The 16,509-nt window shown below is 40.2% G+C and overlaps 1 protein-coding gene across 3 annotated transcripts in view; it reads left to right on the top strand.

Moving 5' to 3' along the window:
* The window catches only part of hdac8 (histone deacetylase 8), a 71,418-nt gene that overhangs the window by 9,094 nt on the left and 45,815 nt on the right, over positions 1 to 16,509 (top strand). For all 3 annotated transcript variants that reach the window (XM_043704543.1, XM_043704546.1, XM_043704545.1), the window contains exons 3-4: positions 1,575 to 1,705; positions 8,628 to 8,769. In XM_043704543.1, the coding sequence (XP_043560478.1) occupies positions 1,575 to 1,705; positions 8,628 to 8,769 (273 nt within the window). The remainder of the gene's footprint in view (positions 1 to 1,574; positions 1,706 to 8,627; positions 8,770 to 16,509) is intronic.

The raw sequence follows: 16,509 nt of genomic DNA, 5'->3' as shown, positions 1-16,509 counted from the left end.
AGATTTTTTTTAACGTACTTGTCTGTACTTGATGTGTGAACCTAGATAGTGAGCATTGGCGGGGGAATAAACATTTGTGTTTGTAGCAAATTATTTGGTGTAAGATTAAGTGAGGATCATAGCTAACTGTTTTGTTATCCTTGGGGCATTGGTACCAATTGCAGCGCTTAGTAAGATCAATTAATTCAGCACAGAGCTGCGTTGTTAACAAAGCTGTTTGTCATTGGTAATGAAAGGCTCATACCTCTGAGCTAGAAGGCCCAGGTTCATGTCCCACCTACTCTTGAGGTGTGTAATAATATCTTTGAACAGGTTGATCTAAAAAAACACACTAGTATTTGTGTTTACCCATCGAGTACTGAGTTCGGTTAAGCATATTCTATAAAAATATAACAGCTTTAATGGTATGCACTGATTTATTTAGATTACACAAATAGCTGAGTGTTTTGTTTAGGTGCTCTGTTTAGTGTCATCGTTTGGTTGACCATAGTAATTATGCTGCAGTTTCAAAATGTTGAGTACCTGTTAAGTACCTGATGTGTGTATTAACCAGTCTAGATACTATAGACATGGAGACTCGGGGACAAACACCAGGAGCCAATTCATATTTTAGAGAACAACAATTGGATTCCAGTATAATTGTTTCAGAAGATGTAAAATTAGTAAAGTTGATGTTTTAAAGGAAACAAAAATACTGCACCTACTCAGTTTATCAGGAGGTGCATAGCAGGAAGAACAAATGGGGAGTTCTGCGAGAGGGTGAAGGTCAGGAGAGATAAGATAATAAAAATTCCGTGACCCAAAGCAAAAGAGGTGAAATGAGTGCCAAAATGAGGTCTAATTGGCTACTTTAAAACTGTCTGAATGTGACATGAAGAGCTAAAGGAAGAAACTAGACAAAAAACAACCCTGCAAAACAAAAGAACAAATGCTCAGGAATTTGGTGAAAGCAGAGATAACAGTCTAAAATTATTGTACTCTTTAGAGTGCAGAAGGCTGAAGATTGTTAAGTTGAAAATACTGTTCCTTAGCTTGCATCAGTTTATTGTCTCAGGCCATGGATAGAAAGGTCAGAATGGGAGCAAGTTGGAGAAGTAAAATGTCAAACCACCAGAAGCTTGGGGTCATACTTGTAATGACATTCAAAATATTGCAGAAAGGGGTTACCCAGCCTACCTTTTGTCTCAATGTAGAGTACACCATGTTATGGAGAAAGTGAGGTCTGCAGATCCTGGAGATCAGAGCTGAAAATGTGTTGCTGGAAAAGCGCAGCAGGTCAGGCAGCATCCAGGGAACAGGAGAATCGACGTTTCGGGCATAAGACCGAAGAAGGGCTTATGCACGAAATGTCGATTCTCCTGTTCCCTGGATGTTGCCTGACCTGCTGCGCTTTTCCAGCAACACATTTTCAGCTACACCATGTTATGACCAGTGAACACAGTATATAAATTGAATCATAGCTAAATAAATCACTGTTTCACGTGAAGGGGGTGTATGGTGCTTTGGATTGTGGGCAGGATGGATTGAAAGGACACAAATATGCTTGCTTCTGATATTCTTATTATTTACAACAGGATTGTTGAACCCCGAGTGGCTTCTATGGAAGAAATGGCAATGTTCCATACAGATGCCTACCTGGAGCATTTGCAGAAAATCAGTGAGGATGGTGATGATGATGACCCTGAGTCTGCAGAGTATGGACTAGGTAAACATTCTAATTTGTCTGTTTTGAATATTTATGTTTTTTTCTCCTTTTATTTGTGATTGTGTTCTTCAAAATAATTGTCACCATTGTTTGCAATACCTCAAATGAAGGGTTAAATGCTTTCAAATCACAGTAGTTCACTGCAATTGCATGGATATGCGTTTCTTGCCTTAGCCACACCTGTGACTTCTTAAATTGTACTGCCAACTTAATAAAGAACAAAAACAGAAGTTGCTGGAAAAGCTCAGCAGATCTGGCAGCATCTGTGAAGAGAAATCAAAATTAATGTTTTGAGTCTGGTGACCCTTAAACAGAAGGGTCACCAGACCCAAAACATGAACTTTGATTGCTCATCACAGATGTTGCCAGACCTGCTGAGCTTTTCCAGCGATTTGTGTTTTTGTTTCTGATCTAAAGCCTCAGCAGTTTTTTTGGTTTTTAATAAAGAACAATGCTGAATTAATTTATGATGGCGGTAATCAGACATTTGAGATTGCTGAGTTCCTTCATTTAGAAAACCTGTCAGTGGGAGAGAGGAGAAATTTGATACTGGTACTCTGGTTTGGATTATGAAACACTAAAAGTAAAGTTGCCATAGTCCTGCTGGACCATAGGGCTGCGCTCTCTTTAAAAAGATGACTGCTGGTGGTTTAACCTGAAGGTCTCCATGCCACAGGCAAGGCGAGAGGTTGAGAAGGAGTGTCCTTCATGGTGAATTGAACCCACGCTATTTGTATTGCTCTGTGTTGCAAGCCAGCATCCAGACAACTGAGCTAAGGATAAGGGTAAAATGACAACATTGTAATCCACTATTCAAAATCAATGAGGTATTCAATTAGTGTAAGTTCTGGCATTGCATTTGTTTCTAAAAATATTCTTGTCGGCTTTGTTCGACTAGTCATCAACTTGTACAAAGTGAGAAGAGTTACCAGTCCCAAAGCTCCATCTTAACCATTTTGAAATTAATCTTCAGTATTTGTATTAGACTCTTCTAACCAGCGCTCCCAACACTTAGTCTATGCTTGATAGGTTGCCACTGCGAAGCAGTGCAGAAATATTGAGTTTTAAAACAAGTAATCACAGGATTGCACTCATTATAATGTTGTAATGGTATTCTTCTCCTACATTTCCTTCATTCTGTAATTTCAATGCCACATGAAAGTGAGTCTTTATGAAAGCAGTAGTTCATTGTTTTCCCTGAAATTCTCCGTATTTTTAAAAATCTATTGTGCTGCTTCTCCTGAGTGATGATATGGCTACTGTGAGTGCGGAGTTAATAATTGTTTTACCACATTGCAATATCACACAAGTGTTATGGAACAGAAAGAGGCCATTTGACCCATTGTGTGTGCATTGCTGTCCAAATGAGCATGATGACCTCTTGCTGAATGGGACAGACAGTGGACCAGCGGGCCTTTTGTAAAAAATTTTCTGTCTGTTTTATAAATGTATATTATTTATGTCATTGCTGTGCAGTCCTTTCCTTTGATTAAGCCCATATGTTTTAAGAATTGCATTCAGATAAACACAATGCTTTTGCCAGGAATTGTTTTGTTTGTACCCAGTTTTCTGTAAACTGTAGATTGTGTGAAGAATTATTAATTTTCTTTGTCCACAATGTATAACTTATTCAAGAATTTGGTCTGCAACCAGAGTAAAAAATACTGATTAGAAATAAGATTTACACAAGTAATTAGATTTAAATGTGTTATGATGTTGTATAAAGTGCATATAGAAGTTATCTAATGTGTAGAATTTGTATCCATTTGCAATGAAATCCATTCAGCAGGTTGCAGAGGTGTTATTGCTGTTTTTCTAATAGTCATGTACAGTTTATACTTGGAAATGAAAAGCCAATCAAATATTGATCTCCTCAACCTCTGAGTTAAAAAAATCCTTTTGAACTTTAGTGCTCAGGGAACTCATTAATGTCAGTGCCATCATGCGTCACAGGGAGCTGCTTTCTCATGTTTTTTTTGTTTAGTCTTGGATTTTAAAAACCAAGTGATAATCCTAAACCTATTCAAATCATTAGTTAACTGGAACATTGCAGCTAGTGTTGTGTACCATTCCTCAGGGAAATTAAGGGTGCAGAGAAACTGTAAAATTGTTTATTGAGATGATGCCAAAAATGGAAGTCTTCATTTACAAGAACTGACAAAATTGTGCTCCCTTTAATTAATCAGTGCTGGGACCACAACTGTTTATAATATATATTAATGATTTGATGGAAGGAAACAAATGTACTTGAGCTAAATTTAAAGATGACACAAAAATAGGTGGGAAGGTAAGTTTAACGTTTACATAGAGATATTGATGGACAAAAAGTTGCCAAATGGAGTATATTATGGGGGCAAAATGCAAAGTTATTCATTTTGGAAGGGAGAACAAAAGAACAGTATTATTTAAATGGAGAAAAACTGAAGAAAGTTGCCACACAAAGGGGCGTGGGGATACTTGTGCATGAAACACTGGAAGTTAGCACACAAGTGCAGTAGGGTTGGAATATAAAAGCACTGTTGTGCTACTGAGACTTTATAAAGCTCTGGTTAGGCCCCATTTAGAGTACTGTGTCCAGTTTTGGTCCCCACACCTCAGGAAGGATATACTGGCACTGGAGCGTGTCCAGCGGAGATTCACACAGATGATCCCTGGAATGGTAGGTCTAACGTACGATGAATGGCTGAGGATCCTGGGATTGTATTCATTGGAATTTAGAAGATTAAGGGGCGATCTAATAGAAACTTACAAGATAATACATGGCTTGGAAAGGGTGGAGGCTAGGAAATTGCTTCCGTTAGGCGAGGAGGCTAGGACCCGTGGACACAGCCTTAGAATTAGAGGGGGTAAATCCAGGACAGAAATGCGGTGACATTTCTTCAGCCAGAGAGTGCTGGGCCTGTGGAATTCATTGCCACAGAGTGCAGTGGAGGCCGGGACGCTAAATGTCTTCAAGGCAGAGATTAATAAGTTCTTGATGTCACAAGAAATTAAGGGCTACGGGGAGAATGCGGGTAAGTGGAGATGAAATGCCCATTAGCCATGATTGAATGGCGGAGTGGACTCGATGGGCCAAATGGCCTTACTTCCACTCCTATGTCTTATGGTCTTATAGTAAGGTTAGGATTTAGCTAGAGTACATTTGTTTCCTTGCATCAAATCATTAATATATATTATAAACAGTTGTGCAATCAGGAAGGTTAATGGAATGTTGGACTGAAAACAAAAAATGCTAGAGATCAAGTGGGTCAGACAGCATCCATGGAGAGAGAGCAAGCTAATGTTTCGAGTCTAGATGACTCTTCATCAGAGCTGAAATGAAGTGTGAAGGGTGTAGCATTTATGAGCAGTTGGGGGTGGGGGCTGTAGAGTGCTGGTGGAGAAAAGATGTTGATAGTTCAGATGAAATGATCAGAATGTAAAAATGGTAGAACAATAGTGTGTCTAACTGCCAGACTTGAAAGAGAAGACAGTCCCACTGGGGTGGGAGGAGGGGGGGAAAGGATATGGTGTCAAAAAATGTAACAAGTAAAGATAAAACAAGCAAAGAAATAGGAGAATGTAGTGAGTAAAGATAAAAGAAAGGAAAGAAATGAGAGTTGGTTCACAATTTGAAGATGTTGAACTTAATATTAAGTCCAGAAAGCTGTAAACTGTAATGAAATGTTGGCACTTATTTTCAAGGTAGGGAGGTCATACTGCAATTGTATAAAGTGCTGGTGAGACCACATCTGGAGTATGGTGAGCAGTTTTAGTCCGGTTAATGGAAAGATATTATTTCGTTGGAGTATTTCAGAGAAGGTTCACTAGCATGATCCCTGGTATGGAGCGTTATCAGGACAGGCTAAACATATTGGGACTCTATTCACTGGAGTTTAGAAGAATGAGAGGTGATCTGATTCAAACATATAAGATTCGTAAGGGGTTTGTTGGGTAACCGCTGAGAGGATGTTTCCTCTCTTGGAAGAGTCCTGAACCAGACAGTATAGTCTCACAATAAAGGGGCGGCAATTTAGACCGAGATGAGGAAGAGTTTCTTTTCTCAGAGTGTTGAGTCTTTGGAACTCCTTGCCACAGACAGCTGTGGTGGCAGAGCCATGTGTGTATTTAAGGATGAGATAAACAGATTCCTGATTAGTAAGAGAATCAAATGTTTTGGGGAAAACGCAGGAAAATGGGCGTGAGGAATGTCAGATCAGTCATGATCCTATTGCATTGCAGAGCAGGCTTGAGGGACCGAACAGCCTACTCCTGCTCCTATTTTTTTATTATCTTAAACTTAGGAGGAGTTCCACTAAAAATGTTCTGAATTCCACAGACTATTTAGTTAGATGGTAGCTGGAGGGTATAAGTTGAAGAACATTGTCAAACAAATGCTGGAATTGATTTGAAAAAAATATTTTCATGCAGTCATATGGATATAGTGAACTCCGTCTGAAATGGTAAGGGACACTGAGTATACAATAAAGCAATATCTGTGGAGAAAGAAAACAGGCATTGGGATGGGGCTAAACTACATCTTTGTTTAAGGGCTTTGTCCGATTGGCTGAATAATTTGTCTTCTGAGCTGCAATATATTTGTTTCAATATCTGTGCTTCTGTGTGAATATTCGTAAAGCATTTTCCAGCACAGATATGATGGATAGAATGGCTTCCTTCTGTAACAGTGTCACATTTCTGTAATTCTGAGTTCTCCTGTAAGGCAGGTTGATTTTGTCCTTGAATGAAAATATTCTCAAATCAGAGATTATGTGTGCAATGTGTGAACAAGTACTTTACTTTGAAAGTAATGCTTCGAAATGACATTGAAATAGTGCAAGAGTACTTCCTACATACTCATCTATAAAATGTGGTCCGACTCTTTCACTCAGATCAAAACCAACCTTGACCTGAGGTCTGGAAAATTTGGAAGATAGTACTTAGTCACCCCGAATAATCAAACACTTACACATGGTGAAAATATAGGCTAATAGTATATTTTTGAAATTATCAATATCAACAAATGTGTAGACAAGAAATTGCATTGTATAAATTGATTTCTGCCCCCTTCTGCTGCACTACCCCATTTTCACAATGTCTCTGGAGATTTGGTACTCAAGAAGTTAACCTTGTCAAACTGCAGTACCTGAAAGCTGGCTGACTTCGAGAGTATATCCCTACTGGTTTCTTTATGCTTATGAGTTTCTGAAAAGCTCTGTGTCTCCTATTTGTCTCATTGCTGGAACTGCAGGGTTTTCTCTGTTGCTAGGTGTTACACAACCCCACACTGTGCCTTGCAATACTCCATAAATAAGGATTAGTGTCAGTCAGGTTGTCTGCAAGCTGGCGCAATTTCAGCATAGAGGAATTTCAGCTCACAGAACACTCATTATCTTTCACTTAAACCTGATCTAACAATGCACCTTCTGTGGACGCATTACCAGCCAATATTGGGAAAAGAAAAGGGCCAACCAGGCTGGTGTTTCCAACCCAAAATCCTCTGCACTCCAGTTCCCATTTAGCTTTGGAAGGGTTGAAAGAAACAAAAACTTTTCTGTCGCTTCTTGCAGAACAGATTCAGATCATCTGTAGAAATTAAGGTTTCATGCTCTGTTTTTGAATGAGGCAGCTGTGTGTGAGCTGTCTACATTTGGATGTAACTCTGCAGTATTGTTTGAACCCTTCCTTATTCAGAATAATCTGACACATACTGGCATGTAATTCACCTCTTATTGAAACTGCAATTTCCCTTTGTTTTTCCACATTGTTGTAAATCATTCTGGGCTGAAACGCATCAGATGTCTGTTTCTAATGCTGGGCTGTATGGCAACGGTCAACAACAGAGAAAGCCACATAACCTAAAGTGACTGATCCTCCCATTGCTCATAATGTCTTCTGAAATGCTGCCTAAAACCATATGGTTGTTAGGCCAAAAAATTACAAGCTTTACTTGCCTTCAAAAAAAGCTTAAAAAGATTAACCTATTAGTTTATAAGTCCACAGGTATTGTGTGTTCAAAAAAGTTTGAGAGGTTTGCATTTTGGCAGAATATTGCATCGAAGTTGAAACTGTTATGAGGCATTAGCTCATGTTTTGAATCTGAAAAAAGTCAGTTGTTTCAAGCTGAGTTATGTTAGTAGCTCTTTAATGCAAAGCAACTTCATGCATTCCATATGACAACTGTTATTGTGCAAAAGTGATTTGGATTTGACTTGCACTCGATTTTATTCAATTTCCATGTGTTCCTCGTGTGGAAGGGGAAATGGAAGAATAAGTTATGTTGCGATGGGAAATTGAAATGTTCTGATTTGGTACATGTTGTATGATCGTCCCATTGGTTAAATGAAGCACAGAAGAAACCTAGAAGCACAGAAAATGGTATATAATATTGAAAAGGCTGAAAAAAGAGGTAGATGTGACTTTCTTGACAGCTCAATGAATTTATGTAGTAAATAGTAAATCTGTACAGCGTGTAATTCAATGATAAGTCTGTATTAACTAATAACTATTAGATTAACTAATTTCAGCACATACAATGGTAGAGATGCTAAATTTGCTTCAATATCCATGGGTTAGTAAAGGGAAAATGATTAAGGCCTCATTGCTGCTTGTCTGAGAGTGCAGATGTTGATTGAAGGCAGAATTAGACATCATTGTGATTTTTTTTTCTGCCACTGCACAGCAATGCATTTTCAAAGTTCATGCTGTAGTACTAGCCACTTGATTGAAGAACTTTAACACAAGCAGTAGCTGTGGAATCGTGCCCCACAAAGGACCCAACACTCAGGAAAGTGTGGAAATGGTGGGTGCTGGAGAAGGGAAAATAACTTAAAGAAAGATGAAATAAAGCTGTCCAGTGATGAGATCATGTGCGATCGGTTGCCCTCTGCAATTGACTTGGTTCATTTAGTTGATTATTTATTTTGATTTCTATATTTTTCAGGTTATGACTGTCCTGCAACAGAGGGGGTGTTTGATTATGCTGCAGCAGTAGCGGGAGCCACTCTCACAGCTGCGCAGTGTTTAATTGACAAAAAATGTAAGGTGGCAATAAACTGGCCTGGGGGATGGCATCATGCAAAGAAGTGAGTACCTGGAAAATAATTTCTTCACTCAGCTTAATAAAATTAAGAATTTTAAGTATTTTGAAATAATATTCAGTAATTTGAATTCTCTTTTGTATCTATTAATGCAATCATTAAAGTTTTTAATTGAAGGCTTTGGTCTTTCCCAAAAGCCTGGGCACAGACCTGATAATTTGAGTTAGAGTTATGATGCTATCTTCTCTATTTGGTTTGTTTAGTCAGAATGTAGTCAATGTGCCTAATTTCCTAGGATTCGTCTGTATTCAACCACATTATTTTTTGTTATGGTCTGAAACTTTATTTCCAGTAGCTTTGCTTAAAATAATTTTGGAACAAGCTATATTCAAATAAAATGTGCAAGTTCTGTTTAAGATCTTGTATACTTGAGAGGAAGAAAAGTGACACTGATGTTTTTGGTAGGTGTGTTAACACGTTTAGTCTTTTTCGCGTGGTCTAAACTTAATTTTTTATTTAAGGCAGGGCAATATGTAGATGAGTTAAAAAGAGATATGTCAAGAGATATGTCAGAACTGACAAAATAAATGCTTTCTTCATTAATGTTACTTCAGTTTTCAAAATGGAAGTTTAATATTGAAACCAGTTCATTGTCTTGCCAACGTTTTCTTTTGGCAAAATAAATCAGTACTTATCACTTAAACAAATCTTGATTTCTAGCGTTCATGAGGATGAGAAAAAAACACAGAGAAATAGAATGGTGATTTGAAAGAAAAAGGGTATTGGGTCAGTACCATTTTCCTCAATTCCTCCTACATTAATCCAAGCATGTAACATTTAAACATACTGAACATTCCAACCAGAGTCACTGTTCACCACTGCTGAATACTGGAATATCTGAACATTATTGGCAATTGTTACCTTTTAAATTTAGTGCCTTGTTAACATCTGGCTGAAAAGCTACAGAGGAAAGGAGGAAGACAAAGAGGAGAGTGTGGAGATGAGAGAGGGAGGAATGTATTCTCAGACTTAGATAGCCTTTACAATTTTTTTACTTTACTCCATTATGAAGTTTCTAGAGGGTACTGTCGTGATTGTAATGAGGTCAGCCAGATGGACCTCCTAGAATGTGTTCTCTGATTGGGGCTGTTAATCTGGTCCAATCAGGGACCCTGGCTGACAGATCAGGAGTTTCAGACATCCTGATATCTGAGAGCTGTCTCTGAGGGAGCTGGATCAGTATCAAGGCTCTCCACGTGTTTTGAAAAAAAGGTGACTTGGTGACAGGATACCAGCCTGTGTGGAATTATTTCAGTGATGATGAGAGAAGAGCATGTTCCTGAAGAAATACACTCGCAACAGTTGTCTTTTAGTTGGGGTAAGCATTTCTGGCATCATGCCGTTATTTGAGAAGCTTTATTCATTTGATCCTGTCATTGAAGACTGGACCCAGTATGTGAAATTAATGCATTATTGTTTCCAGGCAAATGACATTGAGGTGAAAAGCAATGAGTAATTCTTCTGACTACTATGAATCCATAGCTTCTTTTGGTTATTGAAAGCCTAATTTTCACTGTGGCACCAGATACTAAAAGGGTTGATGGATTTAGATAAGGTAATTACGACTCTAAACTGCCTGTAATTCTTAGACGCTATTAGTTTTGTATGGCAGTTCGGGAACCAAGGAATCCACATTGGGATTTTTGGCTAGGTTAAGATGACAGGCAGAGGAATGTGACTTCAGTTTAACTCTTAATGAGATGCTGATTGATCGTTTGGTATGTGGGATTAATAATGTAACCATGCAACCCAACTGGACTTCCAACAGGCGCTACAACTAGCTTTATCATTGGAAAATGTGGCAGGCAGAATGTATGAGGCACAGCCTATTCCACTACCTGTGAACACCTTCACCAGTCTGGCTGAGGTTGGGGAACATCACTCGAGTGAAGGCAATTGCATAGCCTCAGCCAGAACATATCCTGAACAGAGGGGCTCTAGGTCAATCCACAGCCAAATCCCAAAACAAAGCTAAGTCTCGGTGAAACAGTTAACATTTTCTTCAGGATCCGTGAAGTGGCAAGCCATTGTAGTTGCTGCTGGTATGCAGACTCAATACAGCAGAAGAGTCCCAAAAAACTTAAATGAAGTAAAGAAACTCATAGGCCAGTATCCAGGAGAGTGCACACCCTGGAACATCCCCCCTACATCTGGATCGGAGCAGTTAAATTGCTGAGCAACATCTAAATCAGAACCAACCAAAATAACTGTCTGGTTAAATGGTCAACCAGTTCTAATGGAGGTCGATCATGGTGTAGCCATTACTTTGATCATAGAACCTGTCTTTAACAAAATCCACTCTGGACTCCAGCCTTTACGTTTGAGCAAGACCTCGGCTGGACTGTGAACCTGTCCTGGGGAGCCTTTATGGATTAAAGTACAACTTCACATCCGGTCTCTCATGAGCAGCAGCTGGTTCAGTTATTACTAAATATAGTAAAAGGTCAGGGCAAAAGCTTAATGGGCAAAATTGGTTCAGGAAGATACTCAACACAGATGCATTGAGCAGCCTCCCTCTGGCAGATACACTACTGGTGGTACTGCCACTGAAAGAGTCCATAATGATTTTACATTTTCTGGATACACGTCTAGCCACAGCTGACATAACAGACTTTGGACACAGAAAGATCCTGTCCTAGCAAAACTGAAACAGCTGGAGCTGATGGGGAAAACCAAAGGACTACCACAATCAGAATTTAAACCTTTTTGGACCTGGAGAGACCAGGTCACAATAGATAATGGCATATCATTTTAGGAAGCAAGGTAATTCTCCAGAGTAAAGGTTGCTGCAAAAATACTAGCTGAATTGAAGATGTTACTGAGAAATATGTCTGGTGACCATGCTTGGATGTAGACATAGCCGTATTGGTGGGGCAGTACCCAGAGTGCCAACAAGGGCAAAAATTACCACGAGAAGCTCCCCAAATTTGTGGGAATGGTCATATAAACCCTGGTCTCGGTTGCATAGAACATTACAGTGCAATACAGGCCCTTCGGCTCTTGATGTTGCCCCGACCTGTGAAACCATTCTGAAGCCCATCTAATCTACGTTATTCTATTTTCATCCATATGTTTATCCACTGACCATTTAAATCCCCTTAAAGTTGGCGAGTCTACTACTGTTGCAGGCAGGGCGCTCCATGCCCTGACTGCTCTCTGAGTAAAGAAACTACCTCTGACATCTATCCTATATCTATTACCCCTCAACTTAAAAGTATGTCCGCTCGTACTAGCCATCACTATCTGAGGAAAAAGGCTCTCACTGTCCACCCTATCTAACCCTCTGATTATCTTATGTCTCAATTAAGTCACCTCTCGATCCTTTTCTCTATAACGAAAACAGCCTCAAGACCCTCAGTCTTTCTTCATAAGACCTTCCCTCCATACCAGGCAACATCTTAGTAAATCTCCTCTGAACCCTTTCCAAAGCTTCTGCATCCTTCCATAATGTGGTGACCAGAAATATACGCAATACTCCAAATGCGGCCGCACCAGAGTTTTGTACAGCTGCAACATGACCTCGTGGTACCGAAGCTCAATCTCTCTACCAATAAAAGCTAACACACCATATGCCTTCTTAACAACCCTATCAACCTGGGTGGCAACTTTCGGGGATCTATGTACATGGGCACCAAGATCTCTCTGCTCTTCTACACCACCAAGAATTTTAACATTAGCCCATACTCTTCTCTCCTTTTGCTGTTTCCAAAGTGAATCACTTCACATTTTTCTGCATTAAACTCCATTTGCCACCTCGCAGCCCAGCTCTGCAGCTTATCTATGTCCCTCTGTAACCTGTAGCATCCTTTGGCACTACAGGTGCCAAACTCCACCGACCTTAGTGTCATCTGCAAATTTACTAACCCATCCTCCTATGCCCTCATCCAGGTCATTTATAAAAATGGCAAACAGCAGTGGCTCCAAAACTAATCCTTGCGGTACACCACTAGTAACTGAACTCTAGGATGAACATTTGAATTAACCACCACCCTCTGTCTTTCAGCTAGCCAATTTCTGATCAAAACCACTAAATCACCCTCAATCCCATGCCTCTGTATTTTGTGCAATAGCCGACTGTGGGGAACCTTATCAAATGCCTTACTGAAATCCATATACACCTCATCAACTGGTTTACCCTCATCCACCTGTTTGGTCACCTTCTGAATGAACTTAATAAGGATTGTGAGGCACAACCTACCCTTCACAAAACCGTGTTGACTATCCCTAATCAACTTATTCCTTTCTAGATGATGATAAATCCTATCTCTTATAACCTTTTCCAGGGAATGGCTGTATAAACCCTGGACTCAGTTTCATGATGACTAAGCACATGCTTTCATGGGCTCAATGTTCTTAGTCACTGTGGATGTCCATTCAAGATCCTGGGCGTGCAGAATGTTTATTTGTCAAACAATAGAAAAACTGTGCACATCTTTTGTAATGCACAGACTCCCAGATGTACTGGTCACAAATAACAGGCCATCATTCACCAGCAGGGAATTTGAGCATTTCTTAAAGTTGAATGGTATTCGACATATAAGGACAGATCTACACCATCCATCATCCCATGGTCTGACAGAAACAGCAGCCCAAACTTTGACAACAGGCTTAAATAAACAGCCTACAGCTTCACTGAATACCAAACTGTCTAAACTCGGTTCCTGTTTGATTCTAAGACCACTCCCATGCAATTACAGGGATAGCTCCAGCAGAATTGCTAAAATGGGAGAAGACTCTGCACCAGGCTAAATTTGATCTTAGTGGATCCAGTGGGAGAAGTAGTGAAACAGCATCAGGGGCACCAGTGCTGGGCACAAGACTCTCCATGTGAGAGATACAGTTTACTTCAGAGGACAAAGTTTAGGAACCACGGAATGGCCTTGAATGGGTAAAAGGCATGGTTGATGCAAAGTCAGGTCCAGTGATGTATAAAGTTCAGGTAGGTATGACAGTCCTGAACAAGCACGTGCACCATTTGAAAACTGCTAAATCGCAAAAAGTGTGAGAGCAAAATGTGCCCAGCTCATCAACAGCCTTTCTGACCATTCCGGGACCCATTGGTTTTCGTGTCCATCAAGCATTGAAGGTATCTTGGAATCTAAGATGGACACAATGGATCGTGCCACCTCAGCATCTTTGCCGCCTGAAGAAAAGTATGAATTTCTTTCACGACACTTCAGGTGCAAGAGACAAGCTACTGTACGTTACATGCCACCCATATCAGAGGCAGAAGTGGAGAAACCTGACCAATGATAAAACACGGCAGGAGGAGCTACAAAAAAAACAAATCAGCCTATATCCTCAGACTCGGAGGGGGAGAGATGTAGAGATTGTAACAAGATCAGCCAGGTGGACCTCATAGAATACAAGTTCCCTGATTGTGGCTGTTAATCTGGTCCAGTCAGGGAGCACTGACTGATAGATAAGAACAAGAGTGTCAGACATCCTATTCACTCTGAGAGCTGGCTCTGAGTGAGCTGTTTCAAGGACTCTCCGTGAGTAAATAAAGGGTGACTTGGTGAAGGGATACCGGCCTGTCTGGAGTTATTTCAGATACATTCAGTGTGTTTGAGATTTGATCTGAGTGGGAGAGTGAGGTGGTTAATGCATCAGCACAGAGGGCAATAGTGGGAAAGAAATATCTTTGGGAAGGACAGTGGGTGTCAGAGCATTTTTTTTGTCTCAGATGAAAAAAACAATGTTTGCAGCAACATCACTGGACTGCTGCCATATTATTTAGCCTGCTGATTGCTGTTTTCTAATGGGACCTTACTCCTGTTTCTGGATAACACTGCTTATTTTACCAAATCTAATGAATGTTCGTTTCAAAAAGGCCAAGTTCAGAGCACTGCATATTTAAATGTCCTATTCAGCTGCAAGAAGCCAAAACCTGGGGCCCACCAGTATCTTTTATTTTCTTCTTTGACTTTTTTTTAAATTGGGCATTTTGTTTTGATATCTTATTTTCTGTTGTGGTTTTGGTCATACTTCTACACCAACTATCCTAGATTTCTGCTGTAATTTGGAATTGTAGTTGTAACCCTACCACCTCTGATGGCATTCTAATATAGCTGTCTGGTCTAGCTCCCCCATTATTGGTTGTATAGGATACCTGAGGCAATCAGGAGAAAGTCTTTTAAAATGTAAATTACATTTTGTTTCATAGAAACTTTATTTCACAGAAGGAGACTATTCAGCCACCCCCTGTGCCACCTCATTTATCAAACTGTTCAATTATTCAAACTTTAAATTTCTTTCTCATAGCTGTGCAGTTTTCTCCAAGTCATGTATCTATCCAGTTTCCATAAGACCATAAGACATAGGAGTGGAAGTAAGCCCGTTCGGCCCATCGAATCCACTCCGCCATTTAATCATGGCTGATGGGCATTTCAACTCCACTTACCCACTTTCTCCCCATAGCCCTTAATTCCTTGCAAGATCAAGAATGATCAATCTCTGCCTTGAAGACATTTAATGTCCTGGCCTTCACTGCGCTCCGAGGCAATGAATTCCACAGGCCCACCACTCTCTGGCTGAGAAAATGTCTCCTAATTTCCGTTCTAAATTGACCCCCCCTTCAATTCTAAGGCTGTACCCATGGGTCCTAGTCTCCCCGCCTAACAGAAACAACTTCTCAGCATCCACTCTTTCTAAGCCACGCGATAGCTTGTAAGTTTCTATTAAATATCCCCTCAACCTTCTAAACTGTAATGAATACAATCCCAGGATCCTCGGCCGTTCATCCTATGTTAGGCCTTCCATTCCAGGGATCATCCGTGTGAACCTCCACTGGACATGCTCCAGTGCCAGTATGTCCTTCCTGAGGTGTGGGGTCCAAAGGTGGACACAATATTCTAAATGGAGCCTAACTAGAGCTATATAAAGTCTCAGAAGCACATCGTTGATTTTATATTCCAACCCTCTTGAGATAAATGACAAGATTACATTCGCTTTCTTAATCATGGACTCAACCTGCAAGTTAACCTTTAGAGAATTCTGGACTAATACTCCCAGATCCCTTTGTACTTTGGCTTTATGAATTTTCACACCATTTAGAAAATAGTCCATGCCTGTATTCTTTTTTTCCAAAGTGCAAGACCTGTCATCTGTTCACATTGAATTTCATCAGCCATTTCCTGGATCACTCTCCTAAACTGTCTAAATCTTTCTGCAGCCTCCCCACCTCCTCAGTACTACCTGCCTGTCCACCAAACTTTGTATCATCAGCAAACTTCACCAGCATGTCCCCAGTCTCTTCATTCAGATCATTAATATATAAAGCAAACAGCTGCAGCCCCAACACTGAACCCTGCAGGACACTACTTGTCACTGGCTGTCATTCTATCCCAACACTCTGCCTTCTGTCAGATAGCCAATCCTCAATTCGTGCCAGTAGCTCACCTTGAGCACCATGGGCCCTCACCTTACTCAGCAGCCTCTCGTGAGGCACCTTATCAAAGGCCTTTTGGAAGTCTAGATAGATAACATCCACAGGGTTTCCCTGGTCTAACCTACTTGTTACCTCTTCATAGAATTCTAACAGGTTTGTCAGGCACGACCTCCCCTTACTAAATCCATGCTGACTTGTTCAAATCCGACCCTGTACTTCCAAGAATTTAGAAATCTCATCCTTAACGATGGATTCTAGAATTTTACCAGCAATCAAAGTTAGGCTAATTGGCCTATAATTTTCCATCTTTTGACTTGATCCTTTCTTGAACAAGT

Source organism: Chiloscyllium plagiosum, chromosome 15 (assembly GCF_004010195.1).
Source record: "Chiloscyllium plagiosum isolate BGI_BamShark_2017 chromosome 15, ASM401019v2, whole genome shotgun sequence".
Lineage (NCBI taxonomy): Eukaryota > Metazoa > Chordata > Chondrichthyes > Orectolobiformes > Hemiscylliidae > Chiloscyllium > Chiloscyllium plagiosum.
Note: the sequence above shows the minus strand (reverse complement) of the source record. Positions and strands in the feature narration are given on the sequence as shown.